The sequence below is a fragment of the Triturus cristatus genome, chromosome 6 (genome assembly GCF_964204655.1).
Source record: "Triturus cristatus chromosome 6, aTriCri1.1, whole genome shotgun sequence".
Lineage (NCBI taxonomy): Eukaryota > Metazoa > Chordata > Amphibia > Caudata > Salamandridae > Triturus > Triturus cristatus.
The window spans coordinates 1346006499-1346032475 of NC_140589.1; the positions used below are offsets into that span (position 1 = coordinate 1346006499).

At 47.9% G+C, this 25977-nt stretch overlaps 1 protein-coding gene across 1 annotated transcript in view; it reads left to right on the top strand.

Moving 5' to 3' along the window:
• XPO1 (exportin 1) overlaps positions 1–25977 on the top strand; it is a 908600-nt gene that overhangs the window by 252105 nt on the left and 630518 nt on the right. The window contains exons 5-7 of the mRNA XM_085612347.1: positions 2217–2278; positions 2375–2419; positions 20610–20791. Coding sequence (XP_085468473.1) covers positions 2217–2278; positions 2375–2419; positions 20610–20791 — 289 coding nt within the window. The remainder of the gene's footprint in view (positions 1–2216; positions 2279–2374; positions 2420–20609; positions 20792–25977) is intronic.

Here is a 25977-nt window from a genome sequence, read left to right on the forward strand (position 1 = left end):
TTCCCCCCATTCTGCTGATATCCAGGCTTCTCAGGAAGCTGAAGGCGGAACCTTGCAAGATCTTGATAGCTCCTGCGTGGCCTCGACAGTTTTGGTTAAGAGCTGCATCTCCTCTCCCTGGACCTTTCAATTCCGTTGCAGCCGATTCCTTCACTCCTGACCATGTCCCAGGGCCAGGTCTGGCACCCAGATCCTCGATCCCTGCAGTCGTTGGCACGGCTCCTGAGCACCGAGAATTTCTTGGTTTGACCCTTTCAGCAAAATGTAGGGATGTACTTTCTCAGGCACGAGCCTCAAGTACCAACAAGACATACCAGTTAAAGTGTTTCTGCATTTGGTGCCAACAAGAGGGTATCAATCCTCTTTCTTCTGAACCTCATGAAGTTCTTTCTTACATTCTTTCATTGGCAAAACCAGGGCTGGCTCACTCATCCATCAAAGTTCATCTTTCCGCCATCTCTCGCTTCAGACGCACGTCTTCTGGTCCTTCCCTCTGGTCGGCAAGGATAATTAAGCAGTTTCTCAAGGGCCTTTTCAGAGAGTTCCCTCCAGTCAAGCCTCTGCCTCCTCTTTGGCACCTTAACTTGGTTCTCACCCAGCTCATGAAGCATCCCTTTGAATCTGTTCACCAGGTGGATTTGAAATTCATTTCCTGGAAGGTGGCTTTTCTGCTGGCCTTGACTTCGGCTAGGAGAGTAGGTGAATTGCAGGCTCTCACCATTCTGGAACCTTTTCTCCAATTTAAAAAGGGGACAGTGATATTCCGTACTAACCCAAAGTTCATACCGAAAGTGCCTTCAGACTTTCATTTGAATGAGCAGGTCATACTCAAAACCTTTTTCCCTCTGTCTTCTACTCCGGCAGAAAAGGCACTCCACTCGCTGGACATTCAGAGGTGCTTAAAGTTCTATCTGCAAGCTCCTCAAGTATTTGTATCTTTCAGCGCCCCTTGTAAAGGTTTTCCCCTTTCCAAGCAGGGAATTGCTTGTTGGATTACCAGCACTATCCAGTATTGTCACAGAGCAGCGGGCAAGCCCCTTGAGCGTCTGGTCCGTGCTCACACCACGAGGGCGATTTCTTCTTCGACAGCCCACTTTCCAAGAGTTCCTATCCGGGAGATTTGCAGGGCAGCAACCTGTAGCAGTACTCGTACGTTTACAAGACATTTCTGTCTGGATTCTTCAATGCAGAGTGACACCGCAGTGGGCCAGGCAGTCCTGAGGAACCGCTTTCATGGAGTGGTGAGCTTTCCCTTTATACCCTCCTTCCGTTTTTTCTACTTTTCCTCTTTGCACATTTTTGAAATCTATTTACTTGGGTCTTCATTGGTTTTCCTTGTGTATAAATATGTTTATTTTTCCACTGACTTTGATGTTAATACTTATATTAATGGAATAAGGAATCACAGTTCAAAAAATGTGCTCATAACTGCTAGCTATTCTGATTCAAGCATGAGAATCTATGAAAGTTCCAATACTGGAGTAAGAAAACAAGTTACCTGTTACTTTGGTTCCCCAGTATTGGAAACTTTCATAGATTCCCATGCGAAACACCCTCCTCCCCTGGGAAAGCTCAGCCTTCAGCAGCTTGTTTTTCTTTTACACTACGACTGCTAAAATCGGAGGTTCTCGGGAAGGTTCTACAGGGTGAGGCTAACCTGATTGGTTGTTTCATTTATTTCGTCTCTTTTACAAACAGAGGTGGTTGTTATAAAACTAGAATGGGCCTAGGGCTGGTTTCTTCTTTTGTAATGGTTTCTATTGCTATTTTATGTATACCGGGGAGTCCCGTCTCGACGAAGGGGAATGATTCAAGCATGGGAATCTCTGAAAGTTTCCAATACTGGAGAACCAAAGTAACAGGTAAGTAACTTGTTTTCTTATAGCTCTTCCCACCCTGTGGGAGGGCAGGTCGTAAATTTGTCTATTGCTGTTTTTTGTTTCTACTAAACTCAATAAAGAAACATTAAACCTAAAGAGGCTGTCAGTTTGTTTCCAGTTTGAAAGGGAAAATCTTCTTTCTAAAGGCTTACATTTTTCAAAGTGATTAAGGATTCCACATGAGTGGGACAGTTAAGTGCTTATCTCAATGAAATGTCCCCTGAAGGAGAACTAGGATTACAGGCTAGCAACTTTTACTTATTACTTAGGTGTGTTGACTAAATTTGTTCAAAATTTCCTAATTCATATAATGGGTAATTGTTTTTTCTTTTGTAGGAATAAAAAAGTATGTTGTGGGATTGATAATTAAGACCTCATCTGATGCCTCATCTGTGGAGGTAAATATGTATTCCTTCAATGTTTTTAAAGTGTAGAATGTAATAAATGTTGTGTCGCAGGTGAATAATGTGCAGTACTTTATTTTCCTATTCCAGAAGGAAAAAGTTTATATTGGAAAATTGAACATGATTCTTGTTCAGGTAAGTTTGTTACTTAACTGCCCTAGATGTTTACCTTTGCTAGCTAGTTTGTTCTTGGTATTTGTATAGGGGCGCAGTTTGTTGGTACTCCATCACAAGAGTTTTAAGTACTTGGGGACTTGCAAATGATTCTCTGGTTTCTCTGGCAATGGTATTTTTTGTTTTTTACATGCTTGAATTGTCCATTGTCAGCCTGTGATAAGGTTGAAACGCCATCTACATTTCATTTGGCAATTAAAGAGGGTGGCAGTCACTGTATTATTGATCCTGTAATTTAGTGTACAATTGTTGACCATTCCTCTGCCATTTTGTATACACTGTATATTTGTTTATGTTGATTGTGTAACCCCATAAGCACCATGTTATGTTTGTATTATGGGTGATCTTTTTTGTGCAATTAGTCCTTTTAATAACAGTTGCTTTCTATGGGTACTTTCACCTTAATCTTGTATGTGGTCATATCTAACTTTTATGTTAAAAAAAAAAAAAATCTTCCTTGAACTACTATAGCTAGTATATTGTTTATTGCCCCAAGGACTAGGTAATGGGGATGCCCCTGTTGCAGGCATCCTTTTTCTTAGTTTAGCCGCAGTGTTATAACTGTTAGATTTTAAATATTGTGGGACTTAACAGTGCCGATTCCAGTCAAATCGTTCACCTGCCCCGGATCCCAAGGCTAAATTCTTATGGATTCTATTAACTTCAGATTCCTCACCTTGTGAATATCACTAGGTGTCAGACTGTATTCAGAAAATGTAAAAGCTGTCCTGCTACACACGGGTAGATTGAGCCATGTGACTTTGCTTTGACATCATTCTGCTCTGGAAGTGACAAACCGCTGCAAATAAGCCACCCATGCGTGCTAGCGTCAGTTCCTTTCTTTCCACGCTTTTAGAAAAGATCCTGAGCGCTGGTCCTGCTTTAGTTATTCAGGTTTTTCTGCAGATTTTCTAGTATTGCAAGGGATCATCTCGCCCTCAAAGAACACAGGCCTTAATCCTTGTGGAGACTATCTCAAACCCATAACCCCACAAGATGTTTCTGGTGCTTGGGTTCGTTGCAGAAATCTAACTTCTGAGATGACTGTGCCCAGTGTTACCAAAAAGTAACCTGAGAACACACCGCTGTAGTGGTGATGCAACTGAAACCTTCACGCCTGTCCCGCTCCAAGCTGAGATTGCTGAACCCACCCCTCTCCTGAAGTTGCTCCCAGTTGCATATCATAAGTTCAAGCAGGAACTCTGCCCTTTCCTGCCACTCCTTCTCCAGAGAAGGCATGAGGGTGTCACCATGCATCCTGATCTTCCTCGACTGAGCAGCTGATTCCACTTTTGCCTCTAATGCATCCTGAGTTCCATTGGCGCTGTCCTGGCAGGTCAAAGCCATATAAGAGGCCATGCTGCGCACATGTCACTGCTTCTGCCGTGGCTTTTGGCCCCAAGGATCCGGATGGAACTCCAGTCAGGTTATAGTCAGCAGATTCACGGTCTGTGCTCCTTGAACCTGCTTTGTCTCTCGTACAGGTGTCTGTGCCAGATTCAGGCCCGAGTAGAAATCTGCTCTGCCCCTCAAATGTTGACACTGGGGTTGGAGGAATACCCACAACCATTATGTTATCAGACTGAGCCAGCATTAGCTTGACCAAGGCAGTGCCTAGAGCCTGAGGTGGTACAGCCAATACGCCAGACTCCACCGCTATTCCACTACTGAACAGCTTTTGATAATCATTTTTTTTGCTCTGACCTGAGCCAGCCATATGGAGACTACAGTGGAGTGTGTGGGTGGAACCGTTTGCTTCAGCCTATGGTGAAGACAGTTATGTTCAATTACAGGATACTAGTGGGTTGGACAACTCACGCCATACTGGGTTGGCTTGCCCCCAGGACCAGTATCAGACTAACTACTTTTGCCGCTGTGAATAGGCAGGAACATTTGCCTTTCATGGAGTCCCTCACTGACACTTTTTTGAGCACTTGGGTTAAATCATTCTCTGCCCCAATTTATCTCCCCAAGGAAATCACCAAGTCTCCCTCCATAGATCTGCCCCAGGTAACCCCATGTTTCTTAACCCAGACCCTAACCCCTGGAAGTTTGGTGTAGACATGCACCAGCAGAGTAAACCCATACAGTCCTTATCAAATGCCCCTCCTGACTGAGTCAATGTTTGGCTACGCTTGGTAAATGAATGTTCTCCTCTGCCAGCCTTGTCCTGAGGTTGATCAGGGCAAGCTGGTTAATTGAATGCGACACCCACGCACTTTAAGACCTGGTCGTGAGATCTTACCTGCCATCCCACTTTATGCTTCTCCTTGGTGCTAAACAATCAAGTTGCTCTGGATGAGGTCAAATTAGTCATTTTCTTGGGCCTACACACCCAATGTGCTCTATGGGAACAAGAATGATGCTCCATTGCCACGCATGGATGACATTCAAAGGCTTCTCTGGGGAGGTCCAAGCCTCCTTAATAAATATACCTTTGACGCCTCCTGCCTACTTGATGAAAAGCAGACCCTGCCCTAGAGCTTTTTAAGGAAAGTGCACTATTAAGGCCTTTAAGCTCCTGTCTGGTAATTCCCTCTGAAATTGTCCTATTATGAGAGATGCTTGGGGCTTGATGTATAGACTAAGTCTGGCCCCACACAACAGGCCTCCCAGACATTTTTGAGGTTGAGGCTGTTGGCCCCACGGGTTTGCCCTTCATGTGCAGCATACCTTTTAAATCCTCTGGCAACAAACTAAAAATCCTTTAGTGTGCCCTTAGTGGCACATAGTCACTACTTGCAGAGGTGGGAACACATCAAACAAATGGCGCTGCAGATTGTCCAACTAGACTGTACCCTGGCTTTCTGTTTTTTACCCACCTTACCTGCCACATATGCTGGAATACCATTAGTAGGACCAGCTATCTTCCTTTTGCCAGCAAACGCAGGCTCTCTGGCCAGAGGAGCCATAGAGCTGCTACTGGTTTATAAGTGGGACTGGGTGTTTTTTTCTTATACATCCTTCCGCTGAATGACTGAGGCTTCCACCCTATCCTTGTTTATTTACCTTCTCAACTCTTTCCTGCCCAAAGAAAAATTCAAGATGCTCACCTTTCGACCACATCCTTTCTGTCTGGGATCCTCAAGACTGGATGGTGGTGTTGGATCTGTAGAAGGTGTTTTCTCCTTCCTGCCCTACATGCCCAAATGCTTTACCTGCAGTTCAAGGTGGGCCACAAGCACTTTTTGTTTACTGTGCTGTCTTTCAGCCTCACCAGTGTATCAGTGTTTACCAATTGTGATGGAGATGGGCACTGCCCATCTGCGGAAGTCAGGGGTACAAGTCCTCCTCTAACTTGATGGATGGCTCCCTGTGTGCCTCAACCTTATAGGGGAAGAACTTTCATCCCACAACGGCCTGGTGTAACAACTGTAAGAAGTTGGGACACTTAACTGTAGATAAATATTGCCCCCACCACAAGGCTCCTAAGGCAACCAGTATGGCTACACCTGGGGTGGCAAGTCTACAGATGGGATCAACAGTGTGCCCAGAGCAAATCAGGATGCACACTGAAGCAGTTCTAGTTTCAGAAGAAGAAGTGGAGTTTGCCACTGTAGCTTTGTGGCCACCCAACTTAAAGAAGTACTTGCAATACCCCTGGGTTAATGGAACTAGGATAGAAGCTCTGAGGGATACAGGTGCCTGTGCCACTATGGTGAGAGACACTGGTTTCCCCTGAGCAATACTTGATTGGGAAATCTTACCCAGTCACCAATGCTGACCGTGTTACCACTAATCATCCAATGGCTATGGTGACATTAGGCTGGGGGGGAGATGGGGTTGTTACTGACCTGAAACAGGTAGTGGTCTCTCAAAAGCTACCAGCTGCATGTCTGCTTGGAAATGACCTGGAAACTTCCACCTGGGCTGAGGTGGAGTTAAAAACCCATGCAGCCATGCTGGGTATCTCTGAATTGGTATGTTTGCAAACCAGAGCAAGGGTGAAAAAGTAGGGTTGGAGCCTGAAAGAATGGCCCAACCCACAAAGAGAAAAGGTAAGAGGACTGGGGGACCAGCTTCTGTACAGCAAACCACTCGGGACCCCTCTCCACAGGGAGAGGACTTGGACACCCCAGAGGGAACTGAGCCTATGGAGCTTGACCCTTACCAGGTTCAACTTTTGGGCCCAGGGGGACCCTCTAGGGAGGAGCTGTTCCAGGGTCAGCAAGACTGTCCCACTCTTGAAAGCCTGAGGCAGCAAGCTGTTTCAGAAGCAAATTGAGATGTCATTGGTACCCAGAGTCTATTGGGAAGAGGGATTACTGTACACTGAGGCAAGAAACCCCACTCCTGGAGCCACCAGGAGGGTGGTAGTGTCACAGAAGCACAGGGAGTTCCTCCTAACTTTGACTCATGACATCCCCCTAGCTGGACATCTGGGGCAAACCAAAACTTGGGAAAGGCTAGTTAGTCACTTTTACTGGCCCCAGATGCACCAAAAGGTGAAGGAGTTTGTAAGCTCCTATGTTATCTGTCAATCCAGTCACCGGTGACAAAGGGGACAATTGCACAGTGGATTGTATAGGCAATTTAAGAATGCTATGCCTCAGCAGGAAAATCTCTATAAACACACGCCCAAAGGCCCACTCAAAGAAAAAGGGTGCAACCCTGGCGTTCATGGCCAACGTGCCAATAGACACCATGTCTGCTGCGGCAATATGTGCATCCCCACACACATTCACCAAACATTGCTGCGTGGATATACAGATGACTAAGGAAGCTCAAGTGGGACAAAATTTACTTCAATACTTGTTTGCTAATTCTTCCTCATTTTACCTCAGCCACCGCAAGGAGGGGGAAAATGCTACATATTCTAATGCACAGCATGTGAATCCAGAAAAGGATTAATGCTGCTAATCAAATGGTAACCTTCCAGTAGGAATAGTTTTGCAGCGTGAATCTTTCTGGATTCACTATGCTGTGCATTATTCCGCCATCTAATGGTTGGGTCTGGAATCATAGAATTTTTTTTTTTTTTTTTTCGTGGCCAAGGTTGGCGTCTACATCCCACCATTTGGTGTCCTTCGTGACGTCGACGTGCTTCCTGCGAAAGCTCCCACTTTTGGTAGCCATCTTCAGATTCTTTTTTCCGCTGTTGGGTCTGGATCGTTACCGAAGAGTTCCAGAGTTTTGGAAGTAGAAAATCGACGAAAATCAAAGTTTCAACTACACCAGATTTAAGGTAACCGGGACCACGAGGGAGAAGGTTTCGACCGAGATCTGTGTTCAACGGAGAATGTGCTCGCAGGGGGCTACCTGAGTGCTGGAATCGACAAAACACCTTTAAAATTTTGCACCAACTGCCACCACAAATACGCCCAGAAGCACCAGCATCCAGACCACAACAGCGAGGACTGCAACGCTTGCTCGGCGTTCACACCCAAGCCACTCAGAGTAAGAGGCAAAGAAGGGCAAACCACACCATGCAGGGGCCCCCTCCATCGCTCTGAGTTCGGTCTCTCCAGCGGAGAGGAAGACCACATCGCTGAAGGACCAGAGGACTGCACGGTCGTCTAGGTCCATAAGAAGACGTCAAAGGAGGTAAGAGGGGAGTCGACCCCTAGACACACTAGCAACTCTCGAAAGGGTGAAGCTAAAGCCCAGAGCAAGACTTGTAGGAGTGAAGCCAAGTCCTCGAAGGGAGCATTGCCGGTAACACTCGACGAAGGCAACAGCAACCAATGACAGTCAGCCGAGCGGATCCTTCGAAAAGGGCTCCCAATCGGCGAAAGCCCTCGAACCCAGATCGTCTAAGGTTGCCCCCGAAAAGGACACCTTGGTGCCGAGAAAAGAGGGCCCGATGTCGATGCCCTCGAAGCGAGGTGCTCCAGCCCTTGACGCCGAACATGCTGCCGAGATGGAGAGGAAGGAGGCTCGAGGCCGAAATTACTAGCATCCTGCAACGGATAAGGGACTTTGACGAGAAGATGAGCCAATACACCGTCCCACCGAAACCCGCTCTTGAAGTTGAAAGACGACGAATACACAGAACTGCCACACGCCCGAACCGGTCGAGGAACAGGATGACTAGGTCTATTTCGAGGGCGAAGGTGACTAGGATCCGCAATCCTACCCGGACTCTACGTCGAGGGAATAAGACTTCGAATGGCAGGATCTCGACACTGAATCGCCAGAAGAAGGGGTAGACACTTACCCTTCGAGGCCCTCGCCGACAGACGACCTGGGGATCTACAATATGGTCGTCCAAAAGGCTGCACAGAAGTATGGAGTGAAAATGGAAGAGAAGCCCAAGGCATGTTTTCTTCTGGAGAAACTGCCTCAACAAACTAGGAGACAGTTCTTGCCCATGCTCCCTAGTGTGCTGGCTCAAGTCCGATGCCTTTGAGGAACCAGCAGTATGCAAGGCTGTGACTCCAAGAACGGAGAAGCATAAACATTCATCTAAGGACCCTGCATACATCCAAGGATCGGTACCAGCCGACTCCATAATTGCAGCAACTGCTAAGAGGGCCAATGTGCCCACTAATGCTGGATCACCTCCAGGCAAGGAGAGTAGAAGGATGGATCTCTCAGGGAGGAAGGTGGAGAGAAATGCAGCAATCCATTGACTCAACGCAAACTCCAGCGCCCTGATCAACTGGTACGCTTACCAGCACTGGAAGGAAGTGAGACAACTCCTTAAGCATCTACCAGACCAGTACTAACAAACAGCGGCTCACCTGGTAGAAGAGGGCAAAAGCATGGCAAATATATGTTTAAAATCGGCCTTGGATGCTGCAGAGAGGAGAGACCGAGAGAAGACACGTATGGCTTAGAATTTCAGGATTCAAGCCTGAGGTACAAAGCAACATCCTGAACACGCCTTTTAACGGAAAGCAACTGTTTGGCACACCAGTTGATGACAAATTAACCCAGCTCAAAAAGGACAACGAGACCGCAAGATCCATGGGAGCACTGCTGTTCAGAGGGATGTGAAGGGGTACACCTGCAAGAAGACCAGGTGGTACGGGAGGCAATGTGCCTACCACATTGCACCAAATGTTCCAACAAGGTTATCAAGGAAACAACCAAGGTCAGCAGCAGCAGGGACAGCAGCAGAACTGGCAGTACCAGTCACGGGGCCAGTCCTTTCGAGGGTACGTAAACTGAGGAGAACAGACACTAAGAGGAGGCCAACAACCTTCCTCCAAGTGACTTCACCATGAATCAAGCACCCACCCTAGCAACACCTCGGGGCGGGCGCAAAGACAAAACCCGAAACCTAACGTTCCACAAAAGACAGTCCCTCTAACATACGACACCAGTAGGAGACAGTATAAAGAACTTCCTCAAGGAGTGGGGGAAGGTCACTACAGACAAATGGATACTAAACATCATACAATACAAATACTGCATAGAGAAAGAAAAACAACCTCCAAACAGAAAACCAAGAAACAAGGCTCACTCAGCAAAGGAACTTTCGCTCTTGCAACTAGAAGCAAAGGAACTGCACAGCAAGGGTGCGATAGAGGTAGTACTGTACAACCAAAGGAACAAGGTGGTGTACTCAACTTACTTCCTCGTGCCAAAGTGGACGAAACGCTAAGACATATCCTGGATCTGAGATTCTTGAACAAATTCATAAGAACTCAAAGGTTCAAATTACTTCCCTACAGGAGGTAATACCACAAATACAAGGTGATAACATGGCAAATATAGATTTAAAGGACGCGCACTTACACATCCCCAAGCTCAAACGTCTAATAAGGGTTGTGATCGACCAAAGTTACTACCAGTTCATGGTACTGGCATTCGGACTCCAATCCGCACCAAGGGTGTTTACAAAATGCCTAGCGGCGGTAGCAGCGCACCTACGAAGGGACTGGAATAGAAGTATATCCCTACCTCAACAACTGGCTCGTAAGAGCAAGTTCATACAGCCACTCCCAAGAACACATCCAGCAGGTCGTACAAACACTGAGCCAACTGGGTTTCTCAATCCTTTGGGAAAATCGTCCACCGAGCCGGAGCAGATCAGAATATTCTTATGGGCAGAGATCGACACCATACAGGCCAAAGTGTTCCCTAGCAGGAAGAAAACATTGGCGATACTGAAGGAAACACAACTTTACCGCAAGGAGCAGGTTCCAACAGATCTAGTGGTTGTCACACACTCAGTGCATCAGGAAATAGCGTGGGGACCGAGATGAACATATCACAGGGGAAACCATTCACACAACCAACTCCTTCAGTGACCGTCGCAACGGACTCCTCCCAGCTGGGTGGGGCATGCACATGAACAAACTCAAGGTGAGTAGACTGTGGTCGCTGCAAGATGCGGTCAGACACATCAACTACCTAGAACTTAAAATTGTGTTCCTAGTCTTCAAAGCCTTTCAGAAGCAGCTGTACGGAAACCGTGTTAATCGAAACGGACAACACAAGTGCCATGTTCTACGTCAACAAACTAGGTGGAACACAATCAGTAGCACTGTCAGGGCTAGCACAGGATATATGGGCATGGGTTATTCCCCTAAGAATAGACCTACTAGCAATACATCTCCCAGGTAAAGACCATGTGGAAGCATACCGACTCAGCAGGCAGACGTCGGCATCCCACGAATGGGAGATCAACCAGCAGGAAATGAAAAAAATATTCCAGAGGTGGGGGATATCGCAAATAGTCCGATTTGCAACACACTAGAATGCAAAATGCCCACACATCGCATCCAGACAACCAGACCATCGGTCCCAAGGGAATGAGCTATGGATAAGTTGGTGAAAGACATTTGCATACGTTTTTCCCCTGATACCACTGATTCACAGGGTACTCAACGAATGCAGAATCGGCAACCTGACACTAAAACTGATAGCACCTCAGTTTGCCAGACAGTCCTGGTTCTCACAGATAGTGGAAATGGCACAAGAACCAGCACACAGGTTCCCAAGAAGGGACCTGTTAACAATGCAGAAAGGAGAGCTTCTACACCCAGAGCCAGACAGCCTCAGCCTAGCAGCATGGCTCCCGAAGACCTAGAATTGGCACACCTCAGACTACCAGCAAGTACAAGGCAATACTTAGGGAGGCAAGGAGGCCTACCACAAGAAAGTGCTACGTAGCAAAATGGAAAAGATTCTCACAATGGTGCATCAAGGAGAAACTGCAACGCAAGATCACAAGGGAATCAACAGTACTAAGATACTTAATGCACCTGCTACAAAGCAACCTAAGCTACACATCAATAAGGGTGCACTTTGCTGCGATAGTGGCCTACAGAAGAGGAAAAACAGGGGAAAGTTTCTTCACCTCCCAAGTTGTGAAAAGATTTCTGGAAGGAGCGAAAAGACTTGCACCTCCAAAGGATGTCAGCACCAGCATGGAACCTCAACGTAGTGCTAACTCAATTGATGAAGTTACACTTTGAACCTATTCACAAGGCTGCACTGCACATGCTCACACTAAAGACAGCCTTCTTAGTGGTTAACACGTCGCTATGAAGTGTGAGTTGCAAGCGCTAACACTCCAGGACCCCTACTCACAAATACACAAGGACAGGATTGTAATGAGAACGGACCCACACTTCATGCCAAAGGTCTTGTCTCGGTTCCACATTAACCAAACAATCCAAATGCCAAGATTTTTCCAAAAAACAACCACGAACAGAAAGGGCGCTACACACACACTAGACGCCAGAAGGGCTGTAATGCACTGTATAGAGGAACACGCATTGGCATAGCCAATAGGTCTCGCCTTTGGGACCTTATAAGTGGTGAGTCATGCAGCACATTATCCTGGGTGCTGTGCCAAATGGTGTGCGTGCCCGGCGCACATGCACTGTAGCTGGAGACCTGAAAAAAGCCACTAGTTAGCACTTCCAAAACCCACATACTGAAACTCTCGCCAGAGCAGCGCTAAAGCGCATGGGCTCAGGCGAGCCCTAAAAACTATCACTGCTAATAAAGGTCTCTCAATGCAGTGATTTAATCTGATCTACTAAGGTAAAACGCTCAAGCAGGTTAATATAATACACAAAACTGTCCTCGTCCAGTCGGACAACATGACAGCCGTGTATTACATACAAAAACAAGGAGGCACACATTCTCTCCAGCTGTCCCAGCTCGCACAGAACATTTGGAGATGGGCCATTCCCCAGAACATATACCTGCTAGCAGAACACCTTCCAGGAGTTCACAATCAGATATCCGACCTGTGGAGTCGACAAACTCAACAGATCCACGAATGGGAACTACACCCACAAGTCCTACTCCCATTCTTCCAAAAATGGGGCCAACCAGACATAGACCTCTTCGCCACACACAAACGCAAAATGCCCAACCTTCGCCGCCAGGTTTCCCCACCCACAGTCGAAGGGCAATGCAATATGGATGAACTGGTCAGGCGGATTTGCGTATGCTTTTCCGCTTCTCCCACTCATTCCATTCGTGGTACGCAAACTCAGGTAACAGTCTCTCAAACTGATACTAATAGCTCCCACATGGGCGCGTCGACCCTGGTTCACAACACTGCTGGAACTCTCTCTAGTTCCACACCAAAAACTGCGCCTCTCCCCGTCCTTATTAACCCAGAACCATGGAGAAATCGGACACCCAGATCCACATCAACTGAACCTAGCCATCTGGCTCCTGAAGTCCTAGAGTTCGCTTACCTCAACCTACCACCAGACTGCATGAATATTATAAGAGGCCAGACGACCTACTACTAGAGCCTGCTACGCTGCAAAATGGAAAGATTTGCCCATTACTGCACTAACAATGATATACGTCCATTGGATGCATCTATCCAGAACATCATTTGCTACTTACAAAGATGTAATTTAGCGTACTCATCCATACGTCTTCACCTAGCAGCATTAGCAGCTTACTTACAAAATCGACAACACTTCATTATTTAAAGTACCAGCGATCAAAGCCTTCATGGAAGGTCTTAAAAGGATTATTCCTCCCAGATTACCACCCTCTCCAGTGTGGAACCTAAATATTGTTATCACAAGGCTCATGGGTCCCCCCATTTGAACCTCTACATAAATGCGAACTACAGTTCCTTGCATGGAAAGTAGCGTTCCTTATTTCTATCACATCCCTTAGAAGGGTAAGTGAGATCCAGGCTTTAACCATACAAGAACCATTCCTACAGCTACACCGTAACAAAGTGGTTCTTAGATCAAATCCTAAATTCCTACCCAAAGTCATTTCTCCGTTCCATCTTAACCAATCAGTCAAGCTACCAGTGTTCTTCCCAAATCCAGACTCTGTGGCTGAAAGAGCTCTTCATACCTTAGACGTTAAAAGAGCCCTTCTTTACTACATTGACGGAACCAAAGCATTCCACAAAACCAAACAATTGTTTGTTGCTTTCTCTCCACCACATAAAGGCAACCCCATTTCCAAATCCGGAATAGCCAGGCGTATTCAAATATGCTACCACAAGGCTAAACGCACTCTTAACAGTTCCCCCTAGAGCGCATTCCACACGCAAAATAGGGGCTTCCATGGCATTCCTAGGAAACATTCCCTTAGAAGATATTTGTAAGGCAGCCACATGGTCTACAACACACACCTTCACTAAACACTACTGTGTTGACGTGCAAGCCAAACAAGCTTCTGTGGGTCAGGCTGTCCTTAAAACTTTATTCCAAACTGTTGCAACTGATACAGGTGACCACCGCTAGGGGAGACACTTCTATATAGTCTATCCTAAGTGTGTGATCTGCAGCTCATATGCCTCGAACGGAATATGCTACTTACCAGTATGCATCTGTTCTTGGCATGTAGAGCTGCAGAGCCACACACGCCCACCCACCTCCCCCGGACCTGTATCTGTTCCAGCATCGTCTTACTTAGACATTACACATGGACATCCTTTCTTTATTTTTACAAACTCCATTTCCCATCATTGCGAAAAACAATCTGAGGATGGAGTGGATGCCCATGCGCACTGTAGTCCAAGGGAGGAGTCCCCTATCTCGTGACCAAAGACTACTTCCGAAGACAATAACAACCTGCAAGCATCCGAGCCCAACACCAGATGGCGATCTACTATCCTAAGTGTGTGGCTCTGCAGCTCTACATGCCAAGAACAGATGCATACTGGTAAGTAGCATGTTCCTTATGCCTATTGCACAGCTTTCTGGATGATCCTGCTCTGTCAAGTGAACAGCAGCCCAGTGCTGCTGTTTACCAGGGGCACAGTATAATTAACAAGGGGACCCGATCAGGTAGCTTTGGACCTCGGGTGATTACTTATTTTAAAGAACAAAGGTCCTTAGCTTAAAGATAGATAATGAAAATATTTCAACATAGACTTCAATAAGAACTATGGATAGTCTTCCAATGTCCAGCCGGACAGAGGAACATTTATTTAGAGCAGATGCAGAAGGAATTAAACAAAGTGAAAGCACAGTCCTGTACCAAGCTTACAAGAAGAAAACATGAAAAATGAGAAGAAAACAAAGTAGCAGGCAAAAACTTTGGAGCAAGTGGTAGCTTACAATACAGTACAATCTTAAGTAAGCTCTAACCAGCAGTTACCATATTACAATTTACACAGTGGATAAATTGCGGTACTGTTTGAAACATCGACGTTTCGATCCCTAGCTCCTAATGCAATGGGATCATCCTCCGGACTAAACAATAAACAATTGACTGATTTGATTTAGATGCCTGTGGGATTAATACAGGAAAAAAGGGGAGAGAGAAGAAAACATAAGGTACCCCATTTAAGATTTGAGATTGCATGTCAGCATCATTACCAGTTGTGGGGACCATATGTATGGTCTGTGACTAAAAGTGATTTCATAGGCAATATGTGAAAGGACTAGGTCAAAGTGACACATGCAGTAGCAAATGATTGCGAATGCATCAATGGCAAGCGTGGTGAAAGCATTAAGAACTCAGGTGACATTAATAACACAGTTCGTAAGGAGGGCTGTGAAACGATGTCTAAGTGAAGATGGTCAAGGACGGACGGCGCAGTGAGTTTGGCGAAATCATACTATCGCGTATCATGTGCATATTAAAAACTGGTCAAGCATAGTACGTGGAGAGGTGTGGCTCACTGGTTAGAGGCGGCAGATCCGTAAGCAGAGAATTGGCCAGGGACCAGGGTTCAATTCCCGACGCGGCAGGGTTGTGGACCAGTGTCAAAAACTGACTTGATAATTCTCGCCTCGGTACCTACTCTAACCAGGAACACACTCGGCAACTCTGGGCATTAGCTTGCCTCATCTCCACAACGGCCCCCCACATTCGCCGGGCATGCCTGGTTTCACCTTGGAGATACCCTGGAGGGACCATCTCACAGGGATAGCCAGGACAGGTTCCCCAGCGGTCTACAGCGCCAGGACGCCTCAGGGCAGCAGTGCGCTTTACAAGACACATACATTTACATTTACATGTGCTATTAACTTTGAACGCCATGCCTAGAAAGGCTCTATGTTTGACCACGACGAATTATGCTTTAAGAAAAAATGGCACAAGGGGCGGGGTGTGTCAAGGTTCCAGTGAGCGTGTAAGGGTGGCGGCACAAGTGTGGGATTTGCAAGGATTGTGTTGGTGTAATAAATGGATTGAGTGTGGAGCCATCTAATGCGGACGGAGTGGGCAGTGAGTTGCGGTCGGCGCAGTGAAGGTGTTGCCGCGCACTCACTAAGAGTTAAGACTGACCTTATGAGTGGGCTCGTGGTGTGACAATCCCAGGAAACATGGCACGTAGTGAGGTATTGGATCACCTGGGAATAAAGGAAAGAAGGTAGTGATGAATGGCTACAGGACTGTGCCCGTGTTTCACCCTCTTTGTTGCTTTCACTTTAATTCCTTTTGCATCTGCTCTAAATAAATGTTCCTCTGTCCGGCTGGACATTGGAAGACTATCCATAGTTCTTCCTGAAGTCTATGTTTAAATGTTTTCGTTATCTATCTTTAAGCTAAGGACGTTTGTTCTTTAAAATAATCTGTTTACCAGGGGGCCACAATTAAAGGTCAGGAGGGCCACTTGGGGTTCCCTGGGCCGTACTTTGAGTATCTCTGATCTAAACTCTTTCCCTCCTCTATCTTATTCAAACTTACAGACCCACATGTCCACCATCTAAAATTAACATCTTATATTTCCCTATACTAATCCACTGCTATTACTTTGGGTTCCGGAGTACCCTGCTACCCCCTGAAAATGCCTTGTCAGGGTGAGCGCCATATAAATACATTTACAATATGCTTACTTTTTATACAGTATGAATTAAACTAACAACCAAATGTGATTTGATTATAAAAGTATGTTGTATAAAAACATATACGTTTCTAATTTGAGAGCAATCCTAGTCGGCTTTAGTCGAGGTGCAGGGAAGTCAGACCTTTTATCAGTTACCACTGCCCCCACCACAACTACTTGTAGAGTGGCAGTTGAGAAGAGGTCGTTCCAGCAATTGTAGGTGGGTGAACACTGGCTTGTCCCACCCTCGGATGGAGCAGTTCCCCCTCACTTCGGAAGTCATCCATAGCCGGTTCACACCTTTGAGACAGTGCAGTCTGTGCGCGAGACTCTGCGGCAGCTGTTACAGCCTCTATTGGTGTGTTTGGGGGTGCAACCCCTTTCATGTGGCTCTGGTGTGGCCAGCAGTGCTCCTTCCAAAGCTTGTAGTTGGTTACAAGTTAACCAGACACCCTTTGTTTGTGGGAAGGTCAGGCGTGAACGTTAAAGGCAGGAGCGTTGGACCAGTTGGCGTCACTCGCCATTAGTAGTGTTGCATGCTGGGGGGTGTATAGCCTCTTACCTCCTTCCCGGGACTCCGAAGAAGTCCCTAAACAGATCATAGACACTCATGGAAGCAGCGCCCCTCGGGAACTGAAAAAGGTATGGTTTAAGGCCACCAAGACCCTGAAACCAATAGTGCTTCAGCTGAGCCTGCCGAGGACTGTCACGCTGCCGGAAGACGGGCAGAGTCGGACGAATGTCGTAAACTGCCACACTGCCGTAAAACGGGAGGTAAAGACTGTTGTAAAATCTCACCCTTGCTCGCATTATGTTGATGATTCTAGTTCAGCGGGTTGACCGTACTACGTTGCCGGAAACGTACTATTGGACGAGTTTAAAAAGGATATTGTGATGTTGATGTAAGCAGCTCCGCCACCCTTCAAAATTGTTTTAATAAGTAGTAGGTATCTGGAAGGTGGAATCTACTTGGCTTATTTACAACCCCTTACGCCGCCGGTGCGGCACTTTTATCGTGGGGAAAAAGTGACTAACCGGTGGCGTAAGGGGCTTGTAAATAAGCCCCTGTATGTATATTCCATCGGGATAGTGAGGGAAGGAGCTCCTGGAGGATATCGATGACACTGACTTACGAATTTGGCATGGGATTGCATTGTTACTGTATACGCAGGGCTTGAAGCAGGCCGGGGCTCAGCACTGGCAGTTTTAACAAGACACGAATAAATACGAACGTCCCGAAAAAAAACACGCCCACCAGTGTAAAAGGGACGGGGCTTAAAAAAGAGAGAACCGAAAAAACACTCCCCGAATCCGAAAGACAGGGCTTGAATTGACAGACAAAGCTCTTCTCCAATGGCTGACCAGCATTTAAGAGGCCAGCCAATGGAGAATGGGGGCGGGTTCAAGCCCCCACTACTGGAAAACATAAAATCTTGCCAGCGAGACTGCACAAGCGCAGCCTTCGCTAACCGAGACCTAAAAAGGAGTGCAGAAAAACAAAACCATTCTTTGTCTCCTTTGCCAGCAGTTTTCTGGGACGACCAGTCACTAAAAATACGACTGCACGATGGATTGCACAGACAATTCAACTCTGCTACAAGCAGGCAGGACAACAGTTACAAGGAGCAGCTCAAGCTCACTCAACAAGGAAGAAAGAAGCAACAATTGCATTTCTAGCAAACACACCTATCCAAGACATTTGCCAGGCTGCAACATGGTCTTCAGTGCATACCTTCACTAAGCACTACTGTGTGGATATTGAAATGAACAAGGAAGCGCGAGTGGGACAGAAGGTCTTATAGCACATTTTCAGTAACCATTGCTCCTCTTCCACCCAGCCACCGCAGTATGGACAAACCGCTAATAAGTCTATGCACAGCATAGTGAATCCCGAAAGATTCATGCTGTAAAACCTGTAGTTTCTTACCGGTTTGTGTAGTTTTGCAGCTTGAAGACTTTTCTGGATTCAGTAGCGATCCCACCCTCCTCCGCCAGAAAGATGAACCGGGGGGGGGGGGGCGGGGGAGGTTAAACTGCACACATAGCTAAATGGATCTGAAAAGGAGATAACACAAGACGAGAAAAAAGAATCCGAAGATGGCGACCAAAGGTGGGAGCTTCCGCAGGAAGCGCGTCGACGTCACGAAGGACACCAAATGGTGGGATGTCGACGCCCACCTGGGCCATGTAAAAAAGAGAAAATACTACGGTTCCTGACCCAACCATTAGATGGCAGAATAATGCATAGCATGTGAATCCGCAAAACTAGTCAAGCTGCAAAACTGCTCCTGCTGGTAACTATTTCATTCTAGTGTAAAGTACCTTGCTTTAGGGCTTGTTAACTTTAAAAGGTGAGGATTGGTCTTTGCCTTTGGTGTAAATGGCAATATAGTTAGCATGTTAAAACTCCCCTTCCAGACTACAGTGGCAGAGTGGGAGCCATGTTTTATCTATTGCCACACCCCTTCTGGCACAAGTGCTGCAGTCCCTGTGGTGACCCTCTAACCTACAGGCCCTGGAAATCCTATACTAAACTTAGAGGTAAGTTAGCTTATGCCATTTGTGTACAAGCCAATTAAACCTACACCTTTTATATTCAGGGCACTAGCACTGAGGTCTGGTTAGCAGGCTTAAGTGCACTCAAGTAGAAGAACCAGCGGCATTAGTCAAAATTTTGGGGGTGACCATACAAAGAGGTATTTCCTTTCACCAAGGAACATGAAGATCAGCTTTTTTGGGGGTTCTGTGGGTGAAAAAGGGCAGGGTGGTGTGGAAATAGACCATTCTTCATTGAATAGTTGTATTCATTTGGCTGTGTATGGAATTGGAAACTGCCTTTGTACGGTCTGAGGGCTTACCGGGCCAGGGCAGCAGCTGCTGCTTTGGAACTAGGTGTTTCAGTCCCTGATATCTATCAGACCGCTATATGGTCATCAGTGTACATGTTCATGAAGCATTATTGCTTCAACAGATTTGTTGAGATCTGCATCATTCTCACTCTGTACTTGGAGGATTTTGTAGACAAGGCCATTCCACAGACGCACCAGCTCAGGAGGTTAATCCTTCGGTATCTATTCACAACGTGAGGAATCTGCTGTGAGAATTGTCAGTCAGAAGAACCAGTTACTTGCATTTGGTAAAGCTCTTTCTGGTGGATGGTATTCTTCTTTAATTTTTTTTTTTAAATCACAATTTAATAATCTGAAAATTAGTTATTTCAATCTGCCATTGAGTTCCACATGTGAGGGTGCGTAGGTGTTCATGAGAAAAACGTGTATGATGGCGCATATATGCCTACGTCCGTTCTGGAGCAGAACGGCATCGACACGAAGTTGAATGGTACCATATGCTGGAGTGCAGGAGCACTTTTCTGGATCCTAGAGATAGACGCAAGGTAAGGAATCTGCAGTTAAGAGTATCTGCCAGAAGGAGACTTACCTGAAGACTTGTTCTTTATGGCCATGGTAAAAGTATTAGTCCATGAATATTAACGTTTATGAGAGTCCTAGCCTGTTGAGGAAGAATCTTTAATGATACAGTACTTTAAACGGTCAAGTGCTGTAAGACTTTTTCCATTGTCATAAAATGTCGCTGAATTTGCTCTGATAACATCCTGTGACCAGTGTCTTATGTGCTGCTTTGTAAGTAGTGAATACCATCGTTTAATTGGTCTAATCTTTACACAATCCATCACTACCCTCCTGGTGTTTTGGCCTACATTGATCCATAGTCTTCTGGGTGAAAGCATGAAATTGTGGTTGGTCATACTCAAAGCCTTCAGTAGCCACATGGGGAGAGCAGTGGTCTGCACCTTGTATTTCAAGGTTCACTTCCTGGAGCTCCAGTGCTTGCTGCTAATATCAACTCGTTCAATGGGAGAAAAATCTTTTAGGAGATGTCATTACTGCTTGTGCCTGTTTAGCTACTCAACACAACTTTTCTTTTCCTGGTGAAATTTTTAATGTATACTTGTTTGCTTTATAGATACTGAAACAGGAATGGCCCAAACACTGGCCAACTTTCATTAGTGACATTGTGGGAGCAAGCAGGACCAGTGAAAGTCTTTGCCAAAACAACATGGTCATTCTTAAACTGCTGAGTGAAGAGGTATTCGATTTTTCCAGTGGACAGATTACTCAAGTAAAAGCCAAACATTTGAAGGACAGGCAAGTTTATTTGGTCTCCTGATTTCAGTTATAAAAAATGTCTTAAAATAGTGCGAATTAATTTCATTGATTACAATGTGCATATCACAGCTATAGGTTCCAAAATTATTGCAAAGTAGTACCTTTTTTTTTTTTAAATCAGTTTGCTTACCTTCTGTAGGTTGCTTGCTCTGTATATGGTATGCCACTAGGTGGTTATACCACACACATAGTCCAAAGATTCCCCAGAAGTGTACAGGGCTCAGTGTAAACCCAAAGTGCTTTATTTAGTGGTAGTTGACCAATGAGGGACACACAGCTCAAAAAGGAGATTGAAGGGTGTGGCCAAGATGGCGACGAGATAGGACGTACGATCCTGTCCCTCCGGTGCCGCCAGTCATAAGCCTTGTAATATACCCCGTTCCTGGTGCCATCCAAGCGCCTAGGGACCCTGTGCGGCTCCGCCACTCTGCTGTGCTCCTCTGGACTGGGCTTTTCGGGCTGGTGGTCCCCTTTCCATGTGGCCTGGCGCCGGTGTGGGACTGAGGCCTGCTGGGCAAGTGGAAGTGTGCTGCTTCAGTGTGGGCACGGCGGCAGCCGGGGTCTTCTGCGGCTGCTTGGCCGTGGCGAGCGGGGGTCCAAAGTCTGCTCGCTTTGTAGGAGGTGCCTGAGGGGAGAGTCATCCGGACCCGTAACCTTTGTAGTGCGGCCTGCATCTGTGCCTGGAGTGGCCGCTACTGTCCTAGACGGGGCCGAGTGTGGTGGCGAGGGTTGATTGCAGGAGTGCTTTGGCGTGAATCAGCCCGTTGCCCGTTCCTCCTGGAGAGAGGCCCGAGAATAGAGTAGACGACCCGGACGTCGATGTGGCGGACTTGGAAGGGGGTAGCCTACAACATGGCCGCCGCTAGAGCGCGCAGGGAGAAATCTCTTAAGGAGCTCCTTTTGAAGCAACCTGGCCACACTACGCTTCAGGTGGATAAGAGGTCTTGTTCCTCGGAGTTTGATGACTTCTCGGCAACGAAGGCCTTTATGGTAGAGCTCTTTACGGCCATAAAATACGACATCCAAGAATTGCGCTGTCAGCTAGCCTCGGACCTGCGAGAGGTGCGCCGCGACATGGATGAGATAGGGGAGCGGGTGGCGACTCTCGTGGAGCATGATCTGGCAGAGAGAGAAGAGATCCATCACCTCCAGCAGGAACTGCTGCGCCTCAGCGAGCAAAACCGTGACCTGCAGGCCCATGCTGAGGACTTAAAAAACCGCTCCTGCCGCAACAATGTCCGGATTCAGGCGATCCCTTGTAGGGGGGGAGGGTGACATACCTTCGGGCGTATGTTAGTGTGCTCTTTCAACATATCCTGGGAGAGGAGGGAACCATGGACATCCAAATGGACCGGGTCCATCGTGTGGGCCTCCCTCGCAAAGGTTCAGTGCCTCCCCCTGACATTCTGGTGTGCGTCCATGACTTTCATGTGAAGGAGCGCATACTCCGGAAAGCACGTGAGGCACAGCCAATTCGCTTTCGTAGCCACCAACAGTCTCTTTCAGGATTTAGCGGCTTCCACTCTCGTCAAGAGGAGGGCGTTCAAACCTGTCACCGCAGCGTAATGACTCCGGCTGGCAACGAGTGGGTGGGTCCCCGTCTCCAGAAACCTGACCGGGCCACACGAAACCAGGAGAAGGAAGCTGTACTCTCCTCGCTGGTACAGGCCACTGAACGCCCTGTTTCCCTGTGACACTGTTAGTTGCTGGCACTGGAATGGGCATGTAGTGAGGCGCTGGAGAGACTGACAGTGAGGTTCGGATTTCCACTGAACGGAGCCTCATGACCGCGGTGCCTTCATCTTGACCTCTAATTGGACTGGCCATAGGGTAACCCCCTGGTCTTCCTTACTGTGACAAACTTTGGTCAAATGTTTGGGGTTTGTTCTTGGGTTGGGTGGGTCGTCTCCTCGGTAAGCTCCTCTGTCACCTTCACGCTAGACTGCCTCGCACGCTTTACTGTCTCCCATCATCACGGCCCGGACCTGGTCTCCCTCACGTGGGACGGTAGGCCCCTACCCAGCGCTCTGCTACCCCATGTGAGAAAGTGCTATCTTTCTTGCATGGTATGCCCCCACTTTTTGCTGAATTGCTGAATGTACTTTGACTGAGTGTGCCCTGGACTCCTGCCAATCAGGTGCCCAGGGCCTATGTTCCTTACCTAAATCAAAACCAACCCCAAATTTGCAAACCCTAGCCACATGTCAGCCCCTGGTAAATGGTACCCAGAGCCTTGTGACCAGGGAAGGCCTCTAAGGGCTGCAGCACTCCTTGTGCCACCCTTAGAGGCCCTGTACCCTTACACACACACACACACACTGCCTTTGCAGGCTGAGTGTTTGGGTGCAAGACAAAAACAAAGTCTACATGACACACATCCCTGTGTGCCATGCCCATCACCTACACTGCCATGGCATACATCAGCCACCCCTCTAGCTGGGTGCCTTATGCCAATGATGTGGGCACAGAAGCAGGAGCCCTGCGCCCCTACAGTGCCCAGGTCCATTCCGGAGCACTGGAAGTGCAGTGCTGCCATTTAAGAGTACATGGTGCTGGGAGCTCGTCAAACATGAGCTCCACAGCACCATAATGGCAACACTAAAGACTGAAGTTTGGTATCCAACTTCTCAGCACATTAAACCCACACTGATGCCAGTGTGGGATTTAATGTACCCAGCACAGCACCCCAGAGGGCATCTTAGAGGTGCGCCCTTAAACCTAACCTACAATCCACGTCTGCTCTGAGGCTGCCTAGGCTGCCACCCAGCAGACATGTTGCTGGACCCCTGGGTAGGAGAGCCCCTGCTCTCCTGGGCCTGCAACAATGCACATCCTGGGCCTGCAACAATGCACATCCTGGGCGACGTGCTAAATCTCCTCCCCCAGGATGGGCAGGGGGAAGCTTCAAAGGCATGCCGCCTCTGAGCTTCCCCAGGCCACTGCAACCCCTCCCACTGTGGCGGGAAGCTTTGGCCAGACACCCCAAATAAGGACAGGGGATGTGCCAGCCTGCCAACCCCATCCCTGAGGTGGGGGAGGCGAGGTGAAGCACATCTCCGGGCTCTCGCCATCTTGAAGATATGGAGCCCTACCCTATCAGGACTAGGCTACTGCCCCCCTCCCACAGGAGAGATAGGATAGGGGGTGTACCCACCCCAGGACAGGGATGCATTGGTCCCTGCCCTTCACCTACCTGTAACGCCCCTAAATCTAGTATTTAGGGGCACCCTGAAACTTCCTTCCCCGGATTCCAGATTCAAAACTACAAAGAAGAGCAAGAAGAAAGAAGATCTGCCCAGCAGCTGCTAAAAAGAGGAAGATACCAACTGCTTTGGCCCCAGCCCTACCGGCCTGTCGACCCTCGAACCTGCTCCTGCTCCAACCCGGCATCTCTTGTGGCCAGCAACCTCACCAACCCCGGAGGACCTGGCAGCCTTTTGGCTCTAAGCCCCTTGGTCTCCATGAGTAAAGGCTCTACTCAAAACCTACCTCTAATCCCTGGCAGCAACCAGGAACCGCGTACCCAGCACACTCTGCACCAGCCAAGCCTGGCCAGTGCTGGAGTGAACAAAGACCCTGAGGACGACCCCACGGCGACTGTGACCCCGAGTCCGGCACCCAAGGACCTCCCTCGACACTCCTGAAGAAGCCTGCAGCCTCAGAACAAGGTGCCCCCCCTACCGCGATCAACAGAGGGTAAGATTTCCCAACACCAAAAGGCACCCCTGCATGTGGCGCCCCGTGGTCCCCTGTGCCCAATCCCGGGGTACCTACCTATCGTCCAACTACCCAACTTACCTCTTGAAGTGGTGGTTGCACCTGAAGAGTCCTCGTCCCCGAGCTTGCAGTCTTTTTCTTAACCGGAGATTTCCCATTGAAATCAATGGAGCGCCCGAAGGCTCAAAAGCACCCTGCACCCAGCCGCCCGAGTGGCCCTGGCAGTCCAACCTCTACACCTATCTACTTCCCCACTTTCCCTGAGTAAGTGACCAGGAGCCCAGCTCCCACAGCCGCGTGGCTTTCCAGTCAGCAGTCACCAACCAAGGCCCCCCCATCCCTCATAGGATAACATTGTGCCGAACTCTCTCTGCACCCGGCCGCCCTAGAGTTGCTGAGTGTGAACCAACTGTACCTACCTGACCCTGGGGGACCCCTGAGTCTATGCCCAGAACCTCAACTCTGCCAGTCGAGTACTTACCCTTAAACCGATAACTCTATTTTCCTCATAGGGTAACATTGACTGGCTTTTTCCTGAAATTTCTTCTAAGTATGGACTTTTCAAATCTTAAAATATTCACCAAAAATCAGCCGAGTAACAAACGAAATTACTCACCTGCTCTTAGGTGAGCTTCCAGTGCTGGGTCTTGGTGCCCAGCACGGACTCTGAAAAATACTTACAACTGTACTTACCCGTAACCCATTGTTCGAGGCATATGAGCTGCAGATCACACACTAAGGATAAGATCGCCATCTGGTGTTGGGCGTGGATGATTGCAGGTTGTTGTTGTCTTCGGAAGAAGTCTTTGGTCACGAGATTGGTGACTCCTCCCCTGGACAACAGTGCGCATGGGCATCCACTCTATCCTCAGATTGTTTTTTTCCGCCATTTGGTTCGGATGAACTTTTTTCCGCTCCAGCAGAAAACTTCTAGCAATCACACCAACTCTCAATTTGAAAACTCGACGTCGAAATCCACATCGGACCGGACGCGGCTGATGGAAAGGACACCTTTTAAAAAATGCCCCCAATGTGGAGCAAAGCTTACTCATAGTGATCACCACGAGGTCTGTAATTTGTGCCTTTCACCAGACCACAACGAATCCAGCTGTCCAGCCTGCGCCGCATTCCGTTCGAAGAAAACTATCCGGGAACGAAGAGCTCGACGCCATATCATGGCCAAGCCGGTTCCTGAACCAGAAGACGTCTTTGCACAGGATGTCCCTGACGACGACTCCGAAGATCTCCAGATCGTGTCCGAGGCCGACTATTCTGATCCGGGGCAGCCTGTGAGTACCAGCCCCCCTACCCCAACACCACCCAAAAAGACATTGGTCCATTCTCTGCCACCTGGGCCCAGTCGTGATCCAAAAACATCTTCAGAAGCCCCGCCCTCTGGCCCGGCACCGAAGAAAAGTCAGCCTTTAGGTGGCTCGGGCTCGAGCAAA